Below are 23,920 nucleotides of genomic sequence, written 5' to 3' on the forward strand. Positions count from 1 at the left end.
GTTCAGCATTCACTAGACATTCTTCCACAATTCCTCTGTTATTTCCATACCTTTATTTCCATATGGGCAACCTGAGAGCAGGTCCTCTCTTCTCCACTGCTCTCTGTGTGTATCCATGACGTACACTGCCATGAAGTGAACTATTTAGTGCTACGTGACTGTATGCTGGTGTTTTTAGATGGTCCGTTGCTTTTGTGTGATAACGAGTGTATGACTCCAGCCTTGCCATGTTAAACGATTGTGCAATTGCTGTATACGTTGTGTTGTTCGTGCTAATGAGAGACTGAATGTTTGTTTTTGTTTTTGTCCTTTGTGCTATTGCTGTCCTGCAGGCCAAAGGAGTGTATGAAAAAGTGGGTGAGGCCACAGAAACTGCGCTCACAACACTGGTGGAGAAGATGAATGTGTTTCATACCGACCTCTCTGGACACAGCAAAGTGGACAGAGCTGCAGCGTGTAACTTGGTAAGAAGGGAAGGTGGGTGGGGGGGTGATGAAAAGTGGAACAAGGAGAAAAGGGAGGGAGGGATGGACAGACGAGGCTTTTGGAGAGAAATGTAAGACATCCCAAAGCCTGTGGTGCAGAAAGGCAGGATATTAAAAAGATATCGAAAGAGATGGTGTCTTTTTATATGTTTTTCTGAAAGGCATGAGGGAACAAGTTTATGATGCATTTGAACAGTAAATGAGAGTCAACATTAAAGGTGCACCAAGTGTTTGTTCATCATAATAAGAGTTTTAGACATAAATTATTAAATATGATGAAAATTATGTACACACACAAGATGAAGACTACAGTTATACATGAACAAAAACTGTAATTCAGGACAATATTAAGAGAAAGACTGAGAAATAGACTTAAAGACTGGTTATATCACAAGACCTGCATCACAGTGCCACCCTGCAGGCTGTATTGTTTTAATGCACACTATCCTAGTATGTTTGTGGGTATTGATTTATGTGGGCACTTGTGAATGTTTATATAAACCAGTCTCACATCCCACACTACTGCAAGGGTAAAAGGGGGAGACAGTCGACTGGAAACAGTGGACTTGTCTTGACCCCTCTCTCTCTTTTTCCCTTTGGGAAGCATTTTCCTCTGTAAGAGTGAATGACCAAGCTGGAAGCTCACTGTCTTTTTTTTTTTTTTTTTTTTGCTGACCCCTACATTTTCCAAAAATAAAACTTTGGTGACACAGAATCCCAGAGGCAAAGCATAATATTTAGATAAGCAGGCGAGTTTATGAAGAGGTTAACTAAACTTTCCAGCCTGATCAAAGACTTCACTGCTCCATTGAAAAGAAAAAGAGACATTTAATTTCTTCTGTCAATATGTATTGGGGCAGCCTTTCAAAGATGACATATGGTTGGATGGGTGCATGGATGGATGGAAGGAAGGAAGGGAAGTTAGATGTTTTTAATAAAGCTATGGAGGACAGAACACAGGGACCCTGTTGAGGGGTGACGTCATGATATTCTCCAGAGGAGCTGGGAAGCGATCTTATTTTAGCTTTGTATGTTAGTAGGAGTCACTGGTTTTCTCCCTCACATATATGGCTTATCTGTCTGTCAGATGAATTAATACATCATCTGATTCCAATTTATATAAAAAAAAAAGAGAGAGAGAGAGAGAGACTGCTACAGAAAGAGGCAGCAACACAGAGACAGAACAAGAACATGTAGGTAGGACAGCGTAAATACTCTCATTCATGATGTGTTGTGGGTGGTTTCCACCTAGTGGCAAAATTATACCCTTACATCAGTGAATTTTAGACCACATGTTTCTCATGAATAGCTAAAATTTTTTAATTTTTGTTTTATTTTTTATGAATGTGTGTGTTTGGAGGGGGGGGGGGGGTGATCATAGGAAATCATAGGAAATGTTGAATGCTTGAAAGTTTGAAACCCAGTAGGGATGAGCAAATCTACATATTATTAAAACTGACCTCTAGTTGGTGGGTTGTCTGAACAACCAGTCAGTCCTCCACACCGATCTGTCCATCATGTCCACCAGACAACAATTTGTCTGCGCGATATATGGATGCAGCCTTTAAATAGCCAAACTGACAGATATTAAACAAATAAATAGGCTAAATAATTATAGCCTTTTTTTGCTTCAAAGTAATCACCAAAAACAGGTTATACATAATTACAGGAACAGCGCTCCACACAGCCGATTTGAAGTCTGGGAGTAATTGTCCTGAAATGTATTGCCTTTGAATTTGTTACAAAAGTGGTTCCTTTGATTTTTACAAATTCTTGTAGACTGGTAATGCTACGGCAACAACTTTGACATATTCCACTTTCATTTCATCTAACATACTTCATCCTCTCTCTATCTCTTTCTTGTTCCTTCTTTCCCCCCAGATTATCAAGCAGCTCATGCAGAAAAAGTTCACACTGGAGTTTTCAAGAGACAGGAAGTCCATGTCCGTGTACTGCACTCCCAATGGTTCGAACTCTCAGAGCAAGATGTTTGTCAAGGTATTTTTATTGTACCCACACAGGCAAAAACATCTGACATCTACAGTGGCCCCAAAAAGTATTCGGACACTTTTGCCAAACTTAAAAAAATGTAAGAATGTTATTGCATTATATAGCAAAATATCACACCAAGTGGCATTCATTTTAAAGCAAAATAGCACAAGCACACATTTCAAGCAAATCATTTCACAAAAAGAAGTTTGTTAGGTTTAAAATAATGAAACATATTCAGACACTTTCTGGTTGTCAAACATGCGGCTGAACTTGAGGGGGACTGACTTCATACATCCAATAAAAATAACCTTGACTACAGTTGGTTAAAAGTAACTGCAAAATTGGCAGTTAAGCTAGAAGTCAATTTAGTTCAGAGAAAAAGGGTTTGCATTATTTGTTTGCTGATGCTACTTTTTTTTTAACGTTTTGTTTTCTAATGCAATTGCAAGCATCCAAAAATTTCCAAAAACCTTTGGGACCACTATATTAATATAAATAAATAAACTTTGCACCTTGCATCACACCTGCCTCTCTCTCTTTTCTCCTCCTTCTCTCTTCCATGCTTAGGGTGCTCCAGAGGGTGTGATTGACCGCTGTCAGTTTGTGCGTATTGGCAAAGATCGGATTCCATTGACCATGGAGGTGAAGGATAAGCTGATGAGCACTATCAGAGATTGGGGGACAGGCAGGGACACACTGCGCTGCTTGGCTCTGGCCACACGAGACTCTCCCCCTCCTGATGACAAAATGGACCTGGAAAACGCTGCCAAGTTCTCCGAATACGAGGTGAGAGAAAGAGTTTGGATCTTGTTTTAGAAATTTCGTACTGAAGTCATCTTTGCACTGAATTGTGTACCACAATAGTGTACTAGTGTTTTTTTAAACTGTTCATGTTATAATGTACATTATGATTATTTGTTGCAAACAATATATCAAAGCAAGTGGCTTGTATTTTAAAGAATGCAGCACATGAAAAACATTTAACACAAAGAAGTTTGTAGGTTTTAAATTATAAAACTAGATATAGACTACTGACATTGGGACCAGTTGGTTACAAGTCATTGCAAAAATGCCTTAGAAAGTGAAGTTAGTTCTGATAACATTTCTAGCATTATTTGTTTGCAGATGCCACATGGTTTGATCTAATATAATGACATTTTTACATACGGATAAAGTGTCACTGTACATTTATGTGTGAGTGTGCGTGTCTGGGTTTACATGCAAATTAAACTGTGCCATTCTTTTGTTAATCTCTTTAGTCAAATCTCACCTTTGTTGGCTGTGTGGGCATGCTGGACCCGCCCAGGAAGGAGGTGATTGGCTCAATTAAGCTGTGCAGGAAAGCAGGTATACGTGTCATCATGATCACTGGAGACAACAAGGGCACCGCCGTGGCCATCTGCAGGCGCATCGGCATTTTCAGCGAGGACGAAGACGTGGAAGGGAAGGCCTACACAGGCAGAGAGTTTGATGACTTAGCTCCAGAGGCCCAGCGAGAAGCTGTGAAAAGGGCACGCTGCTTCGCTCGTGTCGAGCCTGCACACAAGTCAAAGATCGTGGCTTATCTACAGTCCTTCGACGAGATTACAGCTATGGTGAGACGGTGGTTAGCAACTGGTTTCACAATTGTCCCATCAAGACTATGTTAAAACACCCAAACCTTCTAAATTGCATTTTACATGAGATAAAACCTGAAATAATCATATTTTACTGCCTTCAGATTCTAACTTTAAAGGAATATTCCAGGTTCAATACAAGTTAAGCTCAATCTACAGCATTTGTTGCATAATGTTGATTATGACAAAACATAATTTCAACTCATCCCTCCTTTTCTTTGAAAAAGCAAAAAATCGGGGTTACAGTAGGGCACATATAATGGAAGTGAATGGGGCCAATTTTTGGAGGGTATAAAGGCAGAAATATAAAGCTTACAATTTTATAAAAGCACTAACATTAATTCTTCTGTTAAAATTCATGTACTATTTGCCCTATATTTTCATGTACTATAAGCCCTACATTTTAGGGCTTATAATAATAATTACAAGATTTTGTTCCATTCATATAGCGCTTTTCTTGGAACTCAAAGCACTTTGCATAGTATAGGGGGAATCTCCTCAACCACAAACCAATATTTGTTGACATTACATCATCAGGGCAAAGAAGTTGTAAAATTGGCTCAGGGCCTCCACCAGAACATATAGAGTGTGTGGGGGGGCCTTTCGTTTTCATTGGGGGGCACACTTTTTTATGATCTGAGACACAAAGTAACACCAAAACAATGTCCACACCACAATGCAAGACAACCTAATCAGTAGTTATAATCGAAATTGACCAAGTTTTATAATAAAACATCTCATAACACCAAAACACCATACAAACAAAATAGTCCAGCCTACAACAAACAGCTCATTTGTATTTTTTGTAACAAACTGTATATGTCTTTACACTTAGTAAACATGCATCGCCACATCAAAAGCTCTTCAGTTCCATCAACTCACTAATCCATATTCCACAACTAAAACCATGAAGCACCAGTAAAAACAACACTAATTACAACTCCGCTATTGTTAGTTTTCGCGGTGATTGTTACACTTTTGAAACTATTCGCGATAGCATCCCCACCTGCTGCTCTATCAATGCACCGATGCCTGTCTCGTTAGGCCCTTCCCTCCTCCTGCCACCTCACTTTGTTGATGTTGGTCGAAGTTGATGATGACTCGAGTCTTTAAACCACTTTTTCATATCCATGCTGCCACTACTCAGAATCACAGCACCGCCAAAATTAGATTTTGATTCTGCAGCACATGCAGGAATCACATGTTATGTAAGGTTTCGACTTTTGTTGTTGATTATGCTTGGGGACTAGCCATTGGCTGTTGTATTGAGGTAGGTCTGTGCAAGGTTTGGGGACTATTTGTGGATGCTATTAATTGTCATGTATAAGTAAATTGGGGTTATAATTCAGTTTCAAGTTCCGTTTAGTGTTAAATATGCAGTTGAATGTGTTATTTTAAGTTACCCTTGGGTAGATCAGTGTTCCTGTGAGTTAGCATTGATCCTGTTGCTACGAAATTGATAATGCAGTATACATCATATCTGAGTGGAGAGTGAAAATTATTTCCATAGGCTTATTTACTAGTTTACGTTTTGCTTTAGGGGGGCACTGCCCCCTAATGCCCGCCCTTGGCGATGGGCCAGCATTGGCGCGCAGAGGGGTAATCACTGGCACACCAGCAACGGCGAGAGAGGAGTAGACTATTTTATTTATATAAATTCCGCACCTGCCACCTGCATTCCAATCTACATCTTGATGTAATCTGTCCTCATGATAACGCAGCATGTTTTCATGAGCTGAATGGGAGACTAAACAAAAAGTTAAAATGTGACGAGACTGCAGTATACCAAACAGACTCATGCAGCACTTTGTGCATCGCAAGCCGGCAGCGCTTCACTTTCGGTTAATCGCACGAGTCAACGCACCCGCTTTGCTTCGGTCAGTCTTTGCGGATGTCAGCCTACATTCTGTGTTTCATTTGTTTCCTTTTGCTTTCAGAACAACACGTTATGTAATAAGAAAAACACCACTATTAATCCTTGAGGTTTCCAACCCAGCATACAGGTACACCGTCCTTAAACCATGGTCACATTCAAAATTACGTTAAACGATTAAAGCTATGTTGAGCTATTAATAAGACTAAAGGTGGCAATCCTAGAATCAAGAGAGCTAAGAAAGGATGAAGTGTCTGATATGTGGTTCTGATTCTAACCTCCAGTCTCTGAAATGAAAAATTAAAATTTTCATCATTTACTCACCTTTATGCCATCCTGGATGTGTAAGACTTTCTTTCTTCAGCAGAACACAAATGAAGATATTTAGAAGAATTTCTCAGCTCTGTATGTCCATACAATGCAAGTGTACGGGTGCCAAAATTTTGAAGCTCCAAACATCACATACAGTAGGTCAGCATAAAAGGTACATATGACTCCAGTGGTTAAGTCGATGTCTTTAGAAGCGATTTGATAGGTTTGGGTGAGAAAGGGATCAATATTTTAGACCATTTTTACTATAAATTCTTCTACCTGCTCAGTCAACCTCTACTTTAACTTTCACTTTCTTCTTCTTTGGTTTTTGGTGATTCATATTCTTCTTGCATATGCCTCCTACTGGGCAGGGAAAGAATTTCTTGCAAAAATTTACTTAAATATTGATCTGTTTCTCACCCACACCTATCATAACACTTCTGAAGATATGGATTTAACCACTGGAGTCTTATGGATTACTTTTATGCTGCCTTTGCTTTTTGGAGCATCAAAATTTTGGCACCCATTCCCTTGCATTGTATGGACCTACAGAGCTGAAATATTCTTCTAAAAATCTGTGTTTGTGTTCTGCAGAAGAAAGTAAGTCATACACATCTGGGATGGCATGAGGGTGAGTAAATGATGAGAGAATTTTTATTTTTGGGTGAACTATTTCTTTAACAATACTGCATAGTCCCTACATCTCCCAGAAGGCTTTGCTGCAGCACAGACAGACAGCCTTGCCTTCCATGCTGATACATATTCCCTGTGGAGTTAACGGAGCATGTCAGTGCTCTTCCTGTTTACATGTGTCTGTTTGTTGTTAGGGGACATGAGGTATTTCCCAGACATCTGTGTACATGACAGAGACGTCACTGTTTTCAGATACATATTCCCTCATCAGGGTTGGGAGGGTTACTCTTAAAATGTATTCCACTAAAGATTACAGAATACATGTTGTAAAATGTTATTTGTAACGTATTTCATTAGATTACTTATCATCAGGAATGTCATCTAAATACTTTGGATTACTTCTTCAGCACAGGCAGATTTTTCACTTGTTTTTGACTATAAACAGGTGAAAAACGTGAAAAAACAGTAAAACAAAATACATTTATATAAAAACTACATGCTCTGAAAAAGCCTAAATATCTTATGAAGTGTAGCTTCTCAAGAAAATGTATTTATGATTTATTAGTTTTTTTGTTTTTTTTGTTTTTTTTTTTACTGGAAAAAAATAAATAAATTCTTATTAAGAGTAATATTTTTGTAGTACATCTTTGCATTAATATTAAAGGTCTTACAAAAGGGGAATAAAAAGATCTAATGTGGATGTTCTTGATAGAATTCATTATAAAAAAATAATAACAGGTGCATATGGCTAGAAATAGCAATTTACCTTGACATAATACTAAATTTTCACATTGCAATTTACACAAAGAACTATTTCTGATGTTTCAAACTTACTTCAAAACCTCACAGAGTGTACACAATAACATCTTTTTACAATAATTTGTGGATTCTGTTCATAGAATGAGGCAGAAAATCTATTATTTGTAGCTTTCTATATGATGCTACAGCTCCATTGGTTAGCATTTCTCATATAAGCAATAAGCATTCTTTTTTCTTGTAAAATAATACCAAAACTGCATAAATAATTGGCAAACCATATAGCCTTGTAATCGTGTATTTATTGGATTTATATTTGATCTGTCAGAGCATTTGTTTCTAACTCCTTTTTTGTTGCTATAGATCCTCAATGGCGTCAGATCCACATTATCATTGAGAAAAGTATGAGATTGCCCTCTATCTGTTCGTATGAGTAATAAATACATCATAATTAGTGTAGTGATTCATTCAGATGCTCATCAGATCACTTCATTTAAAAGCATAAATGTTTTCCAACTGAATAGACTTAATATAAAATGAAACAGATGTCAATAAAATGCAAAATAATTTCTTCAGTTACCAAAATACTTCTTGAATGTAACTGTATTCTGATTACCAATGATTTAAATTGTAACTGTAGTGGAATACAGTTACACATATTTTGTATTTTAAATACATAATCCCGTTACATGTGTTCCGTTGACCCTGTCCCTCATCCTCTCCCTGACATTTCTATTTAATCCCAAGCCCAGTGCTTGAAGTGGGGCGGTACATAGTGGTACGCAGTACCTGCACTTCTCTAATTTTGTCTACAGAGTACCGACAGTTTTCTTGCGTACCACCACTTCTCAGAGTCTCCCGGTATGATATAATGTCTTTATTTAATGTAAGTCAGTGATGCAATGAGGCCAGCCAATCACTTTTATCTGAACTTCCAAATGATTTTTATAAAATCACGGTGGTAAACATCCAAGCCTTCTCTGCGCAAAACTCAGCAGTGAGTTTAACAGCACTCGATACATGCAACAGCATCGGTGGCCATCAAGCGATCTGTGGTAGCGTGCATGTTTAAGCTTGTCTGGTCTTAGTTCAGTTACACTCTTCTCCAAAACATGAACCAGCAACTTTTGGGTGAGCGCATTTTATCAAGTCTTATTCAATGAAATGTATGCAAATTTTTTAGCTGCTGGGTGCAGTTAAAACTACAGACTTAAAAAAAAATTCATAGCTGTTACAGAAGTGATGTCAGCTCATATGCACAACCTTTTTTCACAAAAGATAAATCGATGATGAAAACCGAAGCTTCAAAGAAAATACACAGGAACATTAGCATTTTATTCTCAATTCTTTTCTGTAGTACTCATAAAAAGTTTATGTGAAGTGTCACTGAACTTGCCAATGCATAAATCCTGACAGTGTTTAGTTGTATACAGATGTGTGTCAGCATTCACAGTCCTGAACATCATCAAATCAGTTTGTTCACCGTTTCTTATGATTATTTATTATCTGCACAAATATATGGCTCCTGTGTTCAAATTCATGTGTGCAGGACAAGAAAAGGCTAATTGTCCCCTCACTGAATGGGAGGATAATAAAGAAAAAAGAAAATAGACAAAATGCTCTTTTTTCAGTTTTAGGCTACATTTATTTTTTGTAAAAGACAGTTCAACATTAGAAGCACATCTAAATGCTCTTCCTCAGTTTTCATAAACTATAACCCTACATGGTATGTTTTTATTTTCAAAGTTAAAAACCTATTTGTTATTTGAGGGTGTGAGGTTATGTTTGTTCTTCATTTATATCCAGACCATAAAATTTAGAGCCAGACTTTAAAATTTTTAATTAAATACCTTTTTTAATGTAATTACATACTATTTTAATTTAAATAAATGCATATTATTAACAGTTTTATTAATAATAATTTGTTACGGTAAGTACCTGCAAATTTTTTTCTTCCACTTCAAGCATTGCCCAAGTCCTCATTAAATAAAATGGTAACACTTTACAATAAGGTTCCATTCATTAACATTAGTTAATGCATTTTTTTTACAGCTTTTATTCATCTTTGTTAATGTTAATTGATAAAAATATAATTGTTCCTTGTTAGTTCATGTTAGTTCATAGTACATTAACTTATGTTAATGTAATGGTACCCAGCTGATAGGTAGCTGTGCAGTGTGTAAACCTCACTCCCCTGGCCTCAAGAGGTACACTAGGGACAGACAGTAGATGCTGTAGCCTTTAGCCTCCTCCTTAGCGCGCCCGCTTCTCATGCCGGAGATGCCGGTTGAATCCTGCTCAGAGCGGGTCGTGCTCGGAGCGCTCGCCTCCCATGCCAGAGATGCTGGTTCGAATCCCGCTCGGAGTGGGTGGAGCAGGACCGGTTACATTAACATATACAACTTTTGATTTTAAAAATTACAAATGTATCAGTATACTGTATGTTGAAATTAATTAAGATTAATAAATGCTGTAAAAGTATTGTTAATTGTTAATTCATGTTAACTAATGTAGTTAAATAATGTTAACAAATGGAACCTTATTGTAAAGTGTTAGTGTTACCAATAAAATGTACCTTCTTTTGATCATGAGATCATTCCATAAGATTTCTTTCTTATATTAAATATTCTTTGTCCTCTTATGGGCTTTTCAAACTTGAAACTGTTAACCCAGGATCAGTTTTAATCCTGAGTTGTATCGCTCCAAACTATTCATACTTTTACCTTGGGTTAGTAATTAATCCTTAGTCAAATTTTGGAAGTTCACTCTGTACATTTGTAAACGCTGGGTTAATGTTCTTATTTACATATATATGGGTTTAATACATTGAACGAACAAGTAGAGCACACGTTCGCTGTTCAAAGTTTTTATATTTAATAAGGCCTTGCACCGCATTGTTTCACACTGTATACCTTTGGCACCACAATTTTAGATATAAAAACAAGCAAGGCTAACCCTTCTCTGGAGTTGGGTTAAAAGAAGTGTTAACTACTTTCAAAATTAAAAGTAACATTGTAACGTTAAGCAATGATAAGTCAACGTTGTTGATTAACCCAGGGTTAAAAGTGTCCTTAACCTATGTTTTAAAAGATGTCAACCCATAAGCCTGCCGTCTCACACTCTCTTCCTCTCCTCCCCATCTTCAGACTGGAGATGGCGTGAATGACGCCCCTGCCTTAAAAAAGGCAGAAATTGGCATAGCCATGGGCTCGGGCACAGCTGTAGCCAAGTCAGCCTCAGAGATGGTGCTTTCCGACGATAATTTCTCCACCATCGTGGCTGCAGTGGAGGAGGGCCGAGCCATCTACAACAACATGAAGCAGTTTATCCGTTACCTCATCTCCTCCAATGTGGGAGAGGTGGTCTGGTGAGTGAGAGCCTGATTAGTGGAGAGCCTGAGTTTCATGTCCACCTTCACACTCACATGGGTTTCCTCTTTCCCTCTTCACAGTATTTTCCTGACAGCCATCCTCGGTCTGCCTGAGGCTCTGATCCCTGTCCAACTGCTGTGGGTGAATCTGGTGACAGATGGTCTACCTGCCACTGCCCTGGGCTTCAACCCCCCCGACCTGGACATCATGGACAAGCCTCCCCGAAACCCTAAAGAGCCTCTTATCTCCGGCTGGCTCTTCTTCAGATACATGGCCATTGGAGGTGAGCGCAGCATCCCACTTGTTATAGTGTCTACTATTCAGGGTTTCCATGGTGATGGACAACATGAAAATATAAGGGAATTTTAAAATTGTGTCTTCCATGCCTGGAAAATTAATGGAAATTAATAAAATCTGAAAGATTATTACAATTTCTATAGCGAATATACATTTTTCTAGTTATGCTCTGCACTAAGACCTATCTAGATATTGCTCATGTGTAGAGTAAAACTTGCTTGCGAACAACAGTGATTTCCGATTTGTGAATGAATCGTTCCTTTGAATAAAATGGTCAAACTGATTTACAGATCATTCTAAATGATTCATTTGTAAATCGGTCTTAGTTTAATAACTTGATTAAAACTTAAATTAATTAAAAAACTTAATTAAAAATCCTTATCCTGTAATCACAAATAACTGAAAAGATCATGGAAAAGTTGTGGAAATGTATGGTCAAAAAGTGTAATAACCCTGATTATTGTAATTGACTGTAATAATAGTATTTTGCAACATTAGAGCATTTATAAATCTACCTTAAAAACTACAAGCAATACTTCAGTCACCTCTGTGAAGCATTAAGCCTCACTGGAATGATATCTTGTTTTTGTAGGATATGTGGGTCTAGGAACTGTCAGTGCTGCCACCTGGTGGTATTTGTTTGATGAGGAGGGGCCACAGGTGTCTTTTTATCAGCTGGTGAGTTGAGACCATACACATTATGCTTATGATTGCTGCCAGCATATATTTAGGGCCCAAGCACTGAAAGTGCGGAGACCGTATTGTTCTAAGAATTATTATTATTATTATTATTATTATTTAGGGCCCAAGTACGGAGGCCCTATTGTTCTTCTGTGGATTATTATTATTATTATTATTTAGGGCTTAAGCACTGAAAGTGCAGAGGACCTATTGTTCTTCTAAGGATTTATATTATTAGGGCCCAAGCACTGAAAGTGCAGAGGTCCAATTTTTCTTCTAAGGATTATTATTATTAGGGCCCAAGCACTGAAAATACGGAGACCCTTTTGTTCTTTGAAGGATTATTATTATTATTATTATTATGGCCCAAGCACTGAAAGTGTGGAGGACCTATTGTTCTTCTATGGATTATTATTATTATTATTTAGGGCCTAAGCACTGAAAGTGCAGAGGACCTATTGTTCTTCTAAGGATTTATATTATTAGGGCCCAAGCACTGAAAGTGCAGAGGTCCAATTTTTCTTCTAAGGATTATTATTATTAGGGCCCAAGCACTGAAAATACGGAGACCCTTTTGTTCTTTGAAGGATTATATTATTATTATGGCCCAAGCACTGAAAGGCCCTAATGTTCTTCTAAGGATTGATATGAACTCTAATTGTATTTGTTCGTATATGGCCATATTTAAATCTCAGACAATGTAGTAATGGCAACATGCCTAATTATTGAATCCTCATTTGTGTTTTTAGTTTACAGATTTATTGTACGTCTTTTTTAACCTTAGATACGTTTTCTTGCATTCTCTGAGGCAGAAAATGTTTATACAATATTAATTAAGCGTCTTCCAGTACCCACAGGTTTCACCTAAATGTATGGTATTTTTGTGTGTATTTTATTTTTTATTTTTTTTGGATGCTGACTGCATATTCAGTTATTACACACTAAAGTATTTACATTTAATTGCAGTTACAATGTAATTAACACAATTACAGATGTATATAATGATGATTTGTGAGTTTTTACTGCAAAACAACCCCAAAAAATGCAGCAAATTGCATGCAAAATTTGAGAAAATCCGCAGCAATTTCAGTCATTTTGTAATCCCAGCTAGCCAGAATACGTGGCCATTTCCTAACTGCACCGTAATTTGATGACTAAACTTTCGTTGTGGCAATGTAACTGATTACATTGTGACAACAAGATAAGTACTTAAAAACTCATACTTAACATGCATGAAAACTTGTGATATTTTGCACACACATCAGAGTCGTCGGCCATTAGGGCTGGGCAGATTTGCAGGGGGGCATGCAGGGGTGCTCTGTAGGGCCCCATTGAAAATGAGCATGTATGTGAGGCTCTGTAGCACCCCCATTTTCACCTACAGTCACCAAAATTGGTACATGTATAGTTCTCATATTGCCGAACAACTTTCATACTCTCAGTCATTAGCTCCGCCCAACAGGAAGTCGGCCATTTTGGATTTTCTTAAAATCGCAGGCTCTGAACTTTTAAATACTCCTCCTAGGCGATTCATGTGACTGGCACCAAATTTGTGCAACATCATGTCAAGACATTGTAGATGCTAAATTGCAAATGGATTTTTGATATTTTGAAAGGTGTCGCCATGGCGAAGCAATACATTTATGGTGAAAAGTGGAAAACAGGAAGTGCCTTATATCTTCTGTGTGTATTGTGTGATTTTTATGAAAATTCAGCTGTATGTTTGGTAATGAGGGCTGATCACATTGATGTGGCTATTATGGTTCACAGTCATAACGCCACCAACTGGCAGCAGGAGTATGGCACTTTTAACAGACTTTGAAATATCCCTCTTGTGTTCACATGAATTGCTTCAAAAATCTTTAGAATAATGTCGAGACACTGCTGATGTAAAATTGTAAAGGAATATTTGATATCTTAAATACGGTTGCCATGGCCACACATTAATTGTTATTATTCATTTCTTCCTATATTTGGGTGTTTTTGAGGCACTTAGCATGCTTAAAATTGGATTGGATTTTCTGAAATTCGAAAGCTCTGAACTTTTAAATACTTCTCCTAGGGGATTCATGTGATTGGCACCAAATTTGTGCAACATCATGCTAAGACATTGTAGATGCTAAATTGCAAACTGATTTTTGATATTTTGAACAGTGTCACCATGGTGAAGCAATACATTTATGGCTCAAAATGTGAAACAGGAAGTGTCTCATATCTTCTGTGTGCAATGTGTGATTTAGATCAAAATTGAGATGTATGTTTGGTGATGGGGGCTGATCACATGGATTTGACTATTTTGGGTCATGGTCATAGCATCACCACCTGGCAGCAGGAAGTGTGGCTCTTACAACAGACTTAAAAATAGTCATCTTATATTTACAGAATAATGTCAAATGCCAAATGCATGTGTTACATTGTTTTCCGAAAGCCACCAGGTAGAAATGGACCAGTTGTGCTTGGGCCCATCATTGCTGCTTGCAGCCATTTTAATACTTCTATTTCATCCTTCAACATCACATCAACCAGAGTTCACAAGATGTATTGTAGCTGCATTATAAAGTTAAAAAACTCCCAAATATTGATGGTGTTTTCTTTCAGAGGTTGCCTTGAAATAAAGAGCAACTGTTTTAAATACTGTTATAAAAAGCACCACCAAGGACTGATGCAACTACAAAATTAAATCATCATCCTGAATATAGCATTCTGATTATTTTAAAATAATACACAGCTGTTCAGTGTCGGGGAGTTCAGATTTCACTGGATGATTTACATAGCTGCTCTTTCACATATCAGATCACTCCCTCAGAGGCCATAATGTCCCCTATCAGTGGGTCAAGTGATTTCCTGTGTTATTGCTCTTGCATCTGATATACTCAATATATTAGATCAGATATTATGAGGTGAAACCTTTGTTTTATTATGAATGAAATCATGGGGGGACGCTGACTACCACCCCTGGAGTCGCGAGTTTGAATCCCAGGGCGTGCTGAGTGACTCCAGCCAGGTCTCCTTAGCAACCAAATTGGCCTGGTTGCTAGGGAGGGTAGAGTCACATGGGGTAACCTCCTCGTGATTGCTATAATGTGGTTCGCTCTCGGTGGGGTGCATGGTAAGTTGTGCATGGATGCCGCGGTGGATGGCGTGAAGCCTCCACACGCGCTATGTCTCTGCATTAATGCGCTCAACAAGCCATATGATAAGATGCGCGGGTTGACGGTCTCAGATGCGGAGGCAACTGAGATTCGTCCTCCGCCACCTGGATTGAGGTAAGTCACTATGCCACCATGAGGACTTAGAGTGCATTGGGAATTGGGCATTCCAAATTGGGGAGAAAAGGTGGAGGAAAAAAAATTAATGAAATCATGGTCAAATTTTAAGATCTGCTTTGCTGTGCTTACACCTGTGCTTGAGTGTTTTATTATTTTTACCAAGCTGTTTTCTTTTCTCAATAATGTCATCTAAGAAAGTAAACGAAAAAATGACATGTGACGTACTGTAGGTCTTTTTACTGTAGGCTGCATTTTTTTCATTAAGCACTATAAATTATGTCTCGAACCACAGATGACTGCTTCTCATGTTTACATTTAAATGCCAAATTTGTCTTTGTTGTCAAATATTTAAAGGGACAGTTCACCCAAAAAGAAAATTCAGTCTTTGTTTACCCTGTGTTTTTATAACCCCTTATGACTTTCTTTCTTTTTATTAACACAAAGGGAGAAATTGTGAAATATTTTGCCCTCAGTGATGTCATACCATGGCAGTTTATGGTGACAACCACTTCAAGCTTCATAAAGGATGCAAAAGTATAATTCAGAAGTCTAATAAATTATTGTATGCAGGGCTCCAGACTGCAACTAAAACGGTTGCAAATGCGACCAAAAATAATTGATTGCGACAATAATTTAACATCTAGTTGCCATTGGCGACAGTCGGGTTGTGTGCGTTCATATGCGGTTTCGTCAGATATCATCTTGTGAGTTACTGAATACATCTATAGAGTGCACACCATCAGTGTGTCTCGCGCCGCTTTTCACCCGTTCTGTTGCGATGACGAGCTCGCTGCACCGCACACAACAAACCCAGTGCGAGAGAGTTGTGAACAAACGACTCTTTTGAACCTGTTCTTTTTCATGAATCACCCAAAAAGAACTGAGGGTTTGAATTCAGGCGCTCAGGTTAGCAGTTTGAATCAGATACACTTTCTCAGCGAATCAGCCGTCAGTGTCCTCACATCTGGGTGTGCAGACATTTCAAAATAAGAGTCCAAAGTGTATTTCGGGCTTCTTTATAATTAAAAGTCCTGTATTGTGTACCACTTTTTTTCTCCTTCTGTTAATTATTGATTGGGATTGGAGTAGCACAATAAGCTGCATCTGGAATTTCTTTCAATTCGTAGTCTCTGTGTCTGGGCCATCTGGTATCCGTAAAGAAAAAAGCAATATTTAAAAAAGAAACATAATTATATATGTTTATATTATATATATTTTTTAAATTTATATATATATAATGTGTTTGTTTATATACACTACCAGTCAAAAGTTTTTAAATACTTACTCATTCTTTATTATAATTTTCTTTTTCTTTTTTTTTTCACATTTTAGAATAATAGTAAAGTCATCAAAACTATGGAATAACATCAATAGAACTATGGGAATTATGTTGTGACTAAACAAATAAATCAAAACTGTGTTATATTTTAGCATCTTCAAAGTAGCCACCCTTTACCTAGAATTTGCAGACATGTACTCTTGACATTTTCTCAACCAACTTCTTGAGGTGACACCCTGGGATGCTTTTTAAACAGTATTGAAGGAGTTCCCATCTATGTTGGGCACTTATTGGCTGCTTTTCTTTATCATTTGGTCCAAGTCATCAATTTCAGAAACTTTTTTTTTTTTTTAATTACATTTTAGTTTTATAATGAAATAAATTAATATGTTGGCACAATTATATTATTATCTACAAAACAAATTTAAAACTTTTAATCATACGCCTTAAAATCATACGATTTTTAAGATCATGAGAAACATTTCAGTCAAGTGTTTCAAAACTTTTGACCAGTAGTGTATATATATACAGTACTGTGCAAAAAAGTTTTAGGCACTTGTAAAAAATGTTGCATAATGAGGATGTCTTCAAAAATAATGCCATAAACAGTTTTCATTTATCAATTAACATCATAAAAAGTCCAGTCAACATAAAAAAATAGCTAAATCAATATTTGGTGTGACAACCTTTGCCTTTAATAAAGCACCGGTTCTCCTATGTACACCTGGACACAGTTTTTCATGGTTGTTGGCAGATAGGATGTTCCAAGCGTCTTGGAGAATTGCTATCTACAGGTGCATCTCAATAAATTAGAATGTCGTGGAAAAGTTCATTTATTTCAGTAATTCAACTCAAATTGTGAAACTTGTGTATTAAATAAATTCAATGCACACAGACTGAAGTAGTTTAAGTCTTTGGTTCTTTTAATTGTGATGATTTTGGCTCACATTTAACAAAAACCCACCAATTCACTATCTCAAAAAATTAGAATATGGTGACATGCCAATCAGCTAATCAACTCAAAACACTTGCAAAGGTTTCCTGAGCCTTCAAAATGGTCTCTCAGTTTGGTTCACTAAGCTACACAATCATGGGGAAGACTGCTGATCTGACAGTTGTCCAGAAGACAATCATTGACACCCTTCACAAGGAGGGTAAGCCACAAACATTCATTGCCAAAGAAGCTGGCTGTTCACAGAGTGCTGTATCCAAGCATGTTAACAGAAAGTTGAGTGGAAGGAAAAAGTGTGGAAGAAAAAGATGCACAACCAACCGAGAGAACCGCAGCCTTATGATTGTCAAGCAAAATCGATTCAAGAATTTGGGTGAACTCCACAAGGAATGTACTGAGGCTGGGGTCAAGGCATCAAGAGCCACCACACACAGACATGTCAAGGAGTTTGGCTACAGTTGTCGTATTCCTCTTGTTAAGCCACTCCTGAACCACAGACAACGTCAGAGGCGTCTTACCTGGGCTAAGGAGAAGAAGAACTGGACTGTTGCCCAGTGGTCCAAAGTCCTCTTTTCAGATGAGAGCAAGTTTTGTATTTCATTTGGAAACCAAGGTCCTAGAGTCTGGAGGAAGGGTGGAGAAGCTCATAGCCCAAGTTGCTTGAAGTCCAGTGTTAAGTTTCCACAGTCTGTGATGATTTGGGGTGCAATGTCATCTGCTGGTGTTGGTCCATTGTGTTTTTTGAAAACCAAAGTCACTGCACCCGTTTACCAAGAAATTTTGGATCACTTCATGCTTCCTTCTGCTGACCAGCTTTTTAAAGATGCTGATTTCATTTTCCAGCAGGATTTGGCACCTGCCCACACTGCCAAAAGCACCAAAAGTTGGTTAAATGACCATGGTGTTGGTGTGCTTGACTGGCCAGCAAACTCACCAGACCTGAACCCCATAGAAAATCTATGGGGTATTGTCAAGAGGAAAATGAGAAACAAGAGACCAAAAAATGCAGATGAGCTGAAGGCCACTGTCAAAGAAACCTGGGCTTCCATACCACCTCAGCAGTGCCACAAACTGATCACATCCATGCCACGCCGAATTGAGGCAGTAATTAAAGCAAAAGGAGCCCCTACCAAGTATTGAGTACATATACAGTAAATGAACATACTTTCCAGAAGGCCAACAATTCACAAAAATGTTTTTTTATTGGTCTTATGATGTATTCTAATTTTTTGAGATAGTGAATTGGTGGGTTTTTGTTAAATGTGAGCCAAAATCGTCACAATTAAAAGAACCAAAGACTTAAACTACTTCAGTCTGTGTGCATTTAATTTATTTAATACACGAGTTTCACAATTTGAGTTGAATTACTGAAATAAATGAACTTTTCCACGACATTCTAATTTATTGAGATGCACCTGTATTTGGCTGTCTCAATTGTTTCTGTCTCTTCATGTAATCCCAGACTGACTCGATGTTGAGATCCGGGCTCTGTGGGGGCCATAACATCTGTTGTAGGACTTCTTGTTCTTCTTCAATTCAGTTCTATTTGCAAAGGCAATGTTGAAATGTAAAATTGATATTTCATACTGATAAACTAAAGGCAGAATATATAAAATAACTGTTTTAAGACACATGTTTTTGTGAAAAAAATAATGCGCCCAGACTTCTGCACAGTACTGTATATTTATTTAAACATATATATGAGATCAAGCTTTTGACACTTAGGACAATTGAGGGACTTGTACAGAACTATTACACAAACATTTATTGATGCTAAAGAAGACAACAAACTACTATATGCATATTATACTTTATGTAATTATCTGTAATGTAGATTCTGAAGGGCAGTACTAAATAAAAAAAAAAAACTTTTATCTGTTATATTTTTAATACTCATAATAAATTACAAAAGGGGTGTGAACATTTGAGACAAAAGGGAATGCAAACTTATCTTCTCAACAATATATTCTGTTTATTAAACCTCTGATTAATGGGTTATCAGCTGTCTTCCTTTTCTTCAGCTTGTTTCTGAACAGCAATCTAAATCGAGCAATTCTGTGATTTGGCGACTAAAAACAGCCATTTTGCTCCTTAATGTTTCAGTTTAGGAGCCAATGGCTCCTACGTCATTTTTTTAGTCTGGAGCCCTGGTATGTGACTCACGCCTTATTCTGAAGGCATATGCTAAGGTTTGGTGAGAAACAACCCGAAATTGAATGTATTATTTAGTGAAAATGCTAACCGACCATTGATCTCTTGTGCGCGTTCACGAGAGTGCACTAGAGAACCGGTTCGTGCAGCCCCCACTTGATAGATGGGGCGTTCAAGCGAGAAACCACTTTGTTTTGCTTCAACTGGACCATCAGCGATATTAACAACAGAAAACACAACACATCTGCACACAATCCAGAGAACAGAATTTACTAAACATGTCTGAAATGTTTGAAGTCAACAAGAAGATGCATTTCTATGCCCTGCCTTATTTGTGTGAACTAGAGTACTCGAAAATCAAACAAAAAGATGGGAGAGCCTAAAGGCAGCCACAGTCACACTGTAACCTAACCAGATGCTAAACGACATGAGATAAAAGGTATCTTTTCTGTGTTAATCAAAGTTTTTGTCCTAACCAGCCGCGATAAACGACGGGACATTCTGTTGATTGCTTGGTTTCTTTTTGTGGCGTTGCGCAGTGAGTCTCGTCTGCTGTGAACTGACACCAGTCCAAAATCTTTCTCATACAGTATATTGAAGCCAGTATCTCACTATTCGGCTAAAAGCAACTTTATTTTGGCTGAGGGTGTCACACCTACCAAATGTTTCGCTGAGGTCTCGCTGTCTTCAGTCAGAGTTTTGCCACACACATACCGGTTCATAATAGAGAGGACATGACTGACATTCTCTCAGTTTCTTCCAGTTTACTTTTAGTAAGCAAAACCTCCAAAACACTGTGGTCTCCTGTACTCTCTGTCTGACTGTACCTTCTGAGTATTCATGTGTGGTTGCATTAGCCTTTTCCATCTCTCTATTTGATTTCCAAGTACTCCGGTTCACACAAATAAGGCTGGGCATAGAAATGCATCTTCTCGTCGACTTCTAACTGTTTCAGACATATCTAGTTCTGTTCCCTGGTTTGTGTGCAGCTGTGTTGTGTTTTCTGTTTTTAATATCGCTGGTGGTCCCATAATGTGAAACAAAGACGATTCTCATTTGAACGCCCCATCTCGCGAGTGGGGGCTGCGCAAACTACTGCTCTCTTGCACTCTCATGAACGTGCACAGAATGAACGGTCGGTGAGCATTTTCACTAAATAATATATTAGATTTTGATTTGTTACTCACCAAACCTTATCATATAATAGCATACAATAATTTATTAGACTTCTGAATTATACTTTTAAAGGGACAGTTCACCGAAAATTGAAAATTCTCTCATTATTCACTTACCCTGATGCCATCCCAGATTTGTATGACTGTCAAAATGAACACAAATGAAGATTTTTAGAAGAAGATAGAGCTCTGTCAGGATGCCAGCACTTTGATGGTCCATAAGTCATATTTAGGCAGCAATAAAGTAATCCATGCTACTCCAGTTGATCAATGAATGTCTTCTGAAGCTAATTGATAGGTTTAATTAAGAAACAAGTTGATAATTAAAACAATTTTAACTTTAAATAGGCTCTTCCATCCAGGGCTCTGATGTAGTTTGAAATGGCCGAACTCTCGGGTGACGTTTGTTTTTCTGTTGTAAATAAGCGCAGCCTCCGAATTCTCGTGTGAGCTCGCTGACACGCTTACGTCACGTTTTGCGTCAGCTGATGGAAGTGTTTTTTAAAAGTTAATAACATTTAATTATCAATATATTTTTTACACAAACGTATCAATTTGCTTCAGAAGACATTCATTGATCGACTGGAGTGTGGATTACTTTTATGCTGCCTAAATATGACTTTTGGACTGTAAAAGTGCTGGCACATGTGTACTTCTATTATAAGGACCTGACAGAGCTCTGTCTTCTAAAAAAATCTTCATTTGTGTTATGCTGAATAAAGACAGTCATACACATCGGGGATGGCATCAAGGTAAGTGAATAATGAGCGAATTTTCCATTAAGTCCATTATGAAGCTTGAAGAGGTAGTCACCATAAACTGCCATTGTATGACTTCACTGAGCACAACATTTTTTTCACAATTCCTCCCTTTGTGTTAAGAAAAAGAAAGAAAGTCATATGGGATTATAACAACACAGGGGTGAGTAAACCATGACTGAATTTTCATTGTTGGGTGAAAAAACCCTTTAAGTTGGAAAATTAAATGAAAACTTTATTGCTTGAATATTGAACCATTGAAACTATCCATAAACAGTGTGTTGTTCACTGACAAAGATTTCAACAGTGACCTTCTCTACTTAAATCTGGTGTATAACAAGGAGTTCTGTGAACACTTTTGAGTGGTGACTTAAAAGAATCACTGAATCTATATTGCATCTGAAGTGAATCAATTTGAAAGAAATTGAATCAGACATTTAGTCCCATTACATATTAAATCTACGGGTACCACAAGTTGACTTCTAATTTGTTGTTATAAAAGTTAAATTCCTTTTAAAAATACTATCCTTCTGCTTTGACTCTAGAAACATGAACTGTCTTTTCTCTATTCTGTAGCGCCACTTCATGCAATGTACAGATGAGAACCCCATGTTCAAGGACATTAACTGTGAGGTCTTTGAGTCACGCTACCCCACCACCATGGCTCTCTCTGTGCTTGTTACCATAGAGATGTTCAACTCTCTTAACAGGTAGGCTCTGCTGCCATGGTGATAGCACTGCCTCAATGGTGCATCATAAGAGTTTATGTATTTTGAATATGTGTAACTGTTGTTTCATTAAAATAACTTTAAGATTTTTTAATGAGCTCTGTAGAGCTTTTTTTTCTTCTGCAAAAGCACTTAAACATAATAGACCCAAATATAGAGATTAAGTTGTTGCAGCATGAGATTATTTAATAAAATGTGAAGGTTGGAAGTAGAATTTCATAGATCTTTCTTCCGTAATATGTATACTGTAAGTTTCTTTCTAATATAAGTAGCAGCTAAATAACGACTTATAAAATTGATAAAATCAGTCATTTTAGCTGCAAAGCCACTGACTGAGCCTAATTCCTTTCTTGTTCAGCCTGTCAGAGAATCAGTCTCTGTTGAGGATGCCACCCTGGGTGAATATATGGCTACTGGGGGCCATAATCCTCTCACTGTCTCTACACTTCCTCATCCTGTATGTGGAGCCTCTACCAGTGAGTGGAATTCATAGAAAACGTCTGTCCTTGTCTCTTTCGCACTCTCTGTAGAGTGAGTTGTCACAAATGGACTGTGCATTATCATCACCAATTGGAATAAACCTCAATAGGACTGTCACAAACATTGAATTTTCCTGGCATTTACAGTAATTGACACAAATAATTGAAATTAACAATATAATTGTCTATTTTTTTTCATGTCAGTTACAGTGGAAGCTTAATACTGATTTTAAAAAAAAGTTATGTATTCACATTGAACATCAATGAAATGTATGCTGCCCTTTAAGACTTTGTCAATATTGCACAGGGGTAGAATTACATGAATACTAATATTCTAAATGTTAATATCTAATCTAAATAGTTATCTCAAATAATCGTGATTAGATCACATAATTGTGATCAGGCGATTATGTAATAACTGCGTCACGCTTATAGGGATAGTTCACCAAAAAGCAAAACTCTGTCAACATTTACTAAGTCTCATGTTGTTCCAAACCTGTATGACTTTCTTTTTAATGGAAGAGTTATCATTCACTTTCAGTGTTTGGGGAAAAAATAAAGATGCAATGAAAGTGAATGTTGACTGAGATTAATATCCCTGTAAAATGAAGATGTGCAGATTTAGAACAGTTTAATGTGTAGCAACAGTTGTGAACCAGTTAGATGTTAAACTGTTCTTGCTCACTCATTTTTTACACTAATGTTAACTCTTTATTTTATTTTATTTTCACAAGCTTGTTTTATTCTTTGTCTTTCTTTTAATTTCCCATTCTACAGCTCATCTTCCAAGTAACTCCACTACGCTGGTCCCAATGGATCGTAGTCCTCAAGATCTCAATTCCTGTCATCCTATTGGATGAGGCACTCAAGTATATCTCCCGCCACCATTTAGAAGGTAAAACCTGCTTACAGAGACATTTTCCCTCCCTTTGCCTGGCCAAAATTTTGTCACTGTTGTTGTCGTCAATATTGATGTGACTATTCCTATTATTTCAGTCTCAGTAATATTCCTAATGCTCTAATACTGACTCTGTCATTTTCTTTTGTTTGTATGTTTCTGATCTGTTTCTTGTCCAGCAGTTTAACTTTCTCCTCTCATTTTTGAAAAGGTAC

The 23,920-nt window shown here is 37.5% G+C and overlaps 1 protein-coding gene across 3 annotated transcripts in view; it reads left to right on the top strand.

Moving 5' to 3' along the window:
* The window catches only part of LOC127422028 (sarcoplasmic/endoplasmic reticulum calcium ATPase 3-like), a 113,133-nt gene that overhangs the window by 86,605 nt on the left and 2,608 nt on the right, over positions 1-23,920 (top strand). Inside the window, exons 11-21 of one of the 3 annotated variants that reach the window (XM_051665362.1) lie at positions 333-464; positions 2,367-2,483; positions 3,045-3,263; positions 3,737-4,072; positions 10,814-11,034; positions 11,119-11,321; positions 11,928-12,013; positions 22,177-22,310; positions 22,687-22,804; positions 23,585-23,702; positions 23,885-23,916. In XM_051665362.1, the coding sequence (XP_051521322.1) occupies positions 333-464; positions 2,367-2,483; positions 3,045-3,263; positions 3,737-4,072; positions 10,814-11,034; positions 11,119-11,321; positions 11,928-12,013; positions 22,177-22,310; positions 22,687-22,804; positions 23,585-23,702; positions 23,885-23,892 (1,692 nt within the window). In that variant the 3' untranslated portion in view covers positions 23,893-23,916. The remainder of the gene's footprint in view (positions 1-332; positions 465-2,366; positions 2,484-3,044; positions 3,264-3,736; positions 4,073-10,813; positions 11,035-11,118; positions 11,322-11,927; positions 12,014-22,176; positions 22,311-22,686; positions 22,805-23,584; positions 23,703-23,884; positions 23,917-23,920) is intronic. The other 2 variants (XM_051665371.1, XM_051665354.1) reach the window with 2 other exon arrangements.

The sequence above is a fragment of the Myxocyprinus asiaticus genome, chromosome 3 (assembly GCF_019703515.2).
Source record: "Myxocyprinus asiaticus isolate MX2 ecotype Aquarium Trade chromosome 3, UBuf_Myxa_2, whole genome shotgun sequence".
Taxonomy (NCBI): Eukaryota; Metazoa; Chordata; class Actinopteri; order Cypriniformes; family Catostomidae; genus Myxocyprinus; species Myxocyprinus asiaticus.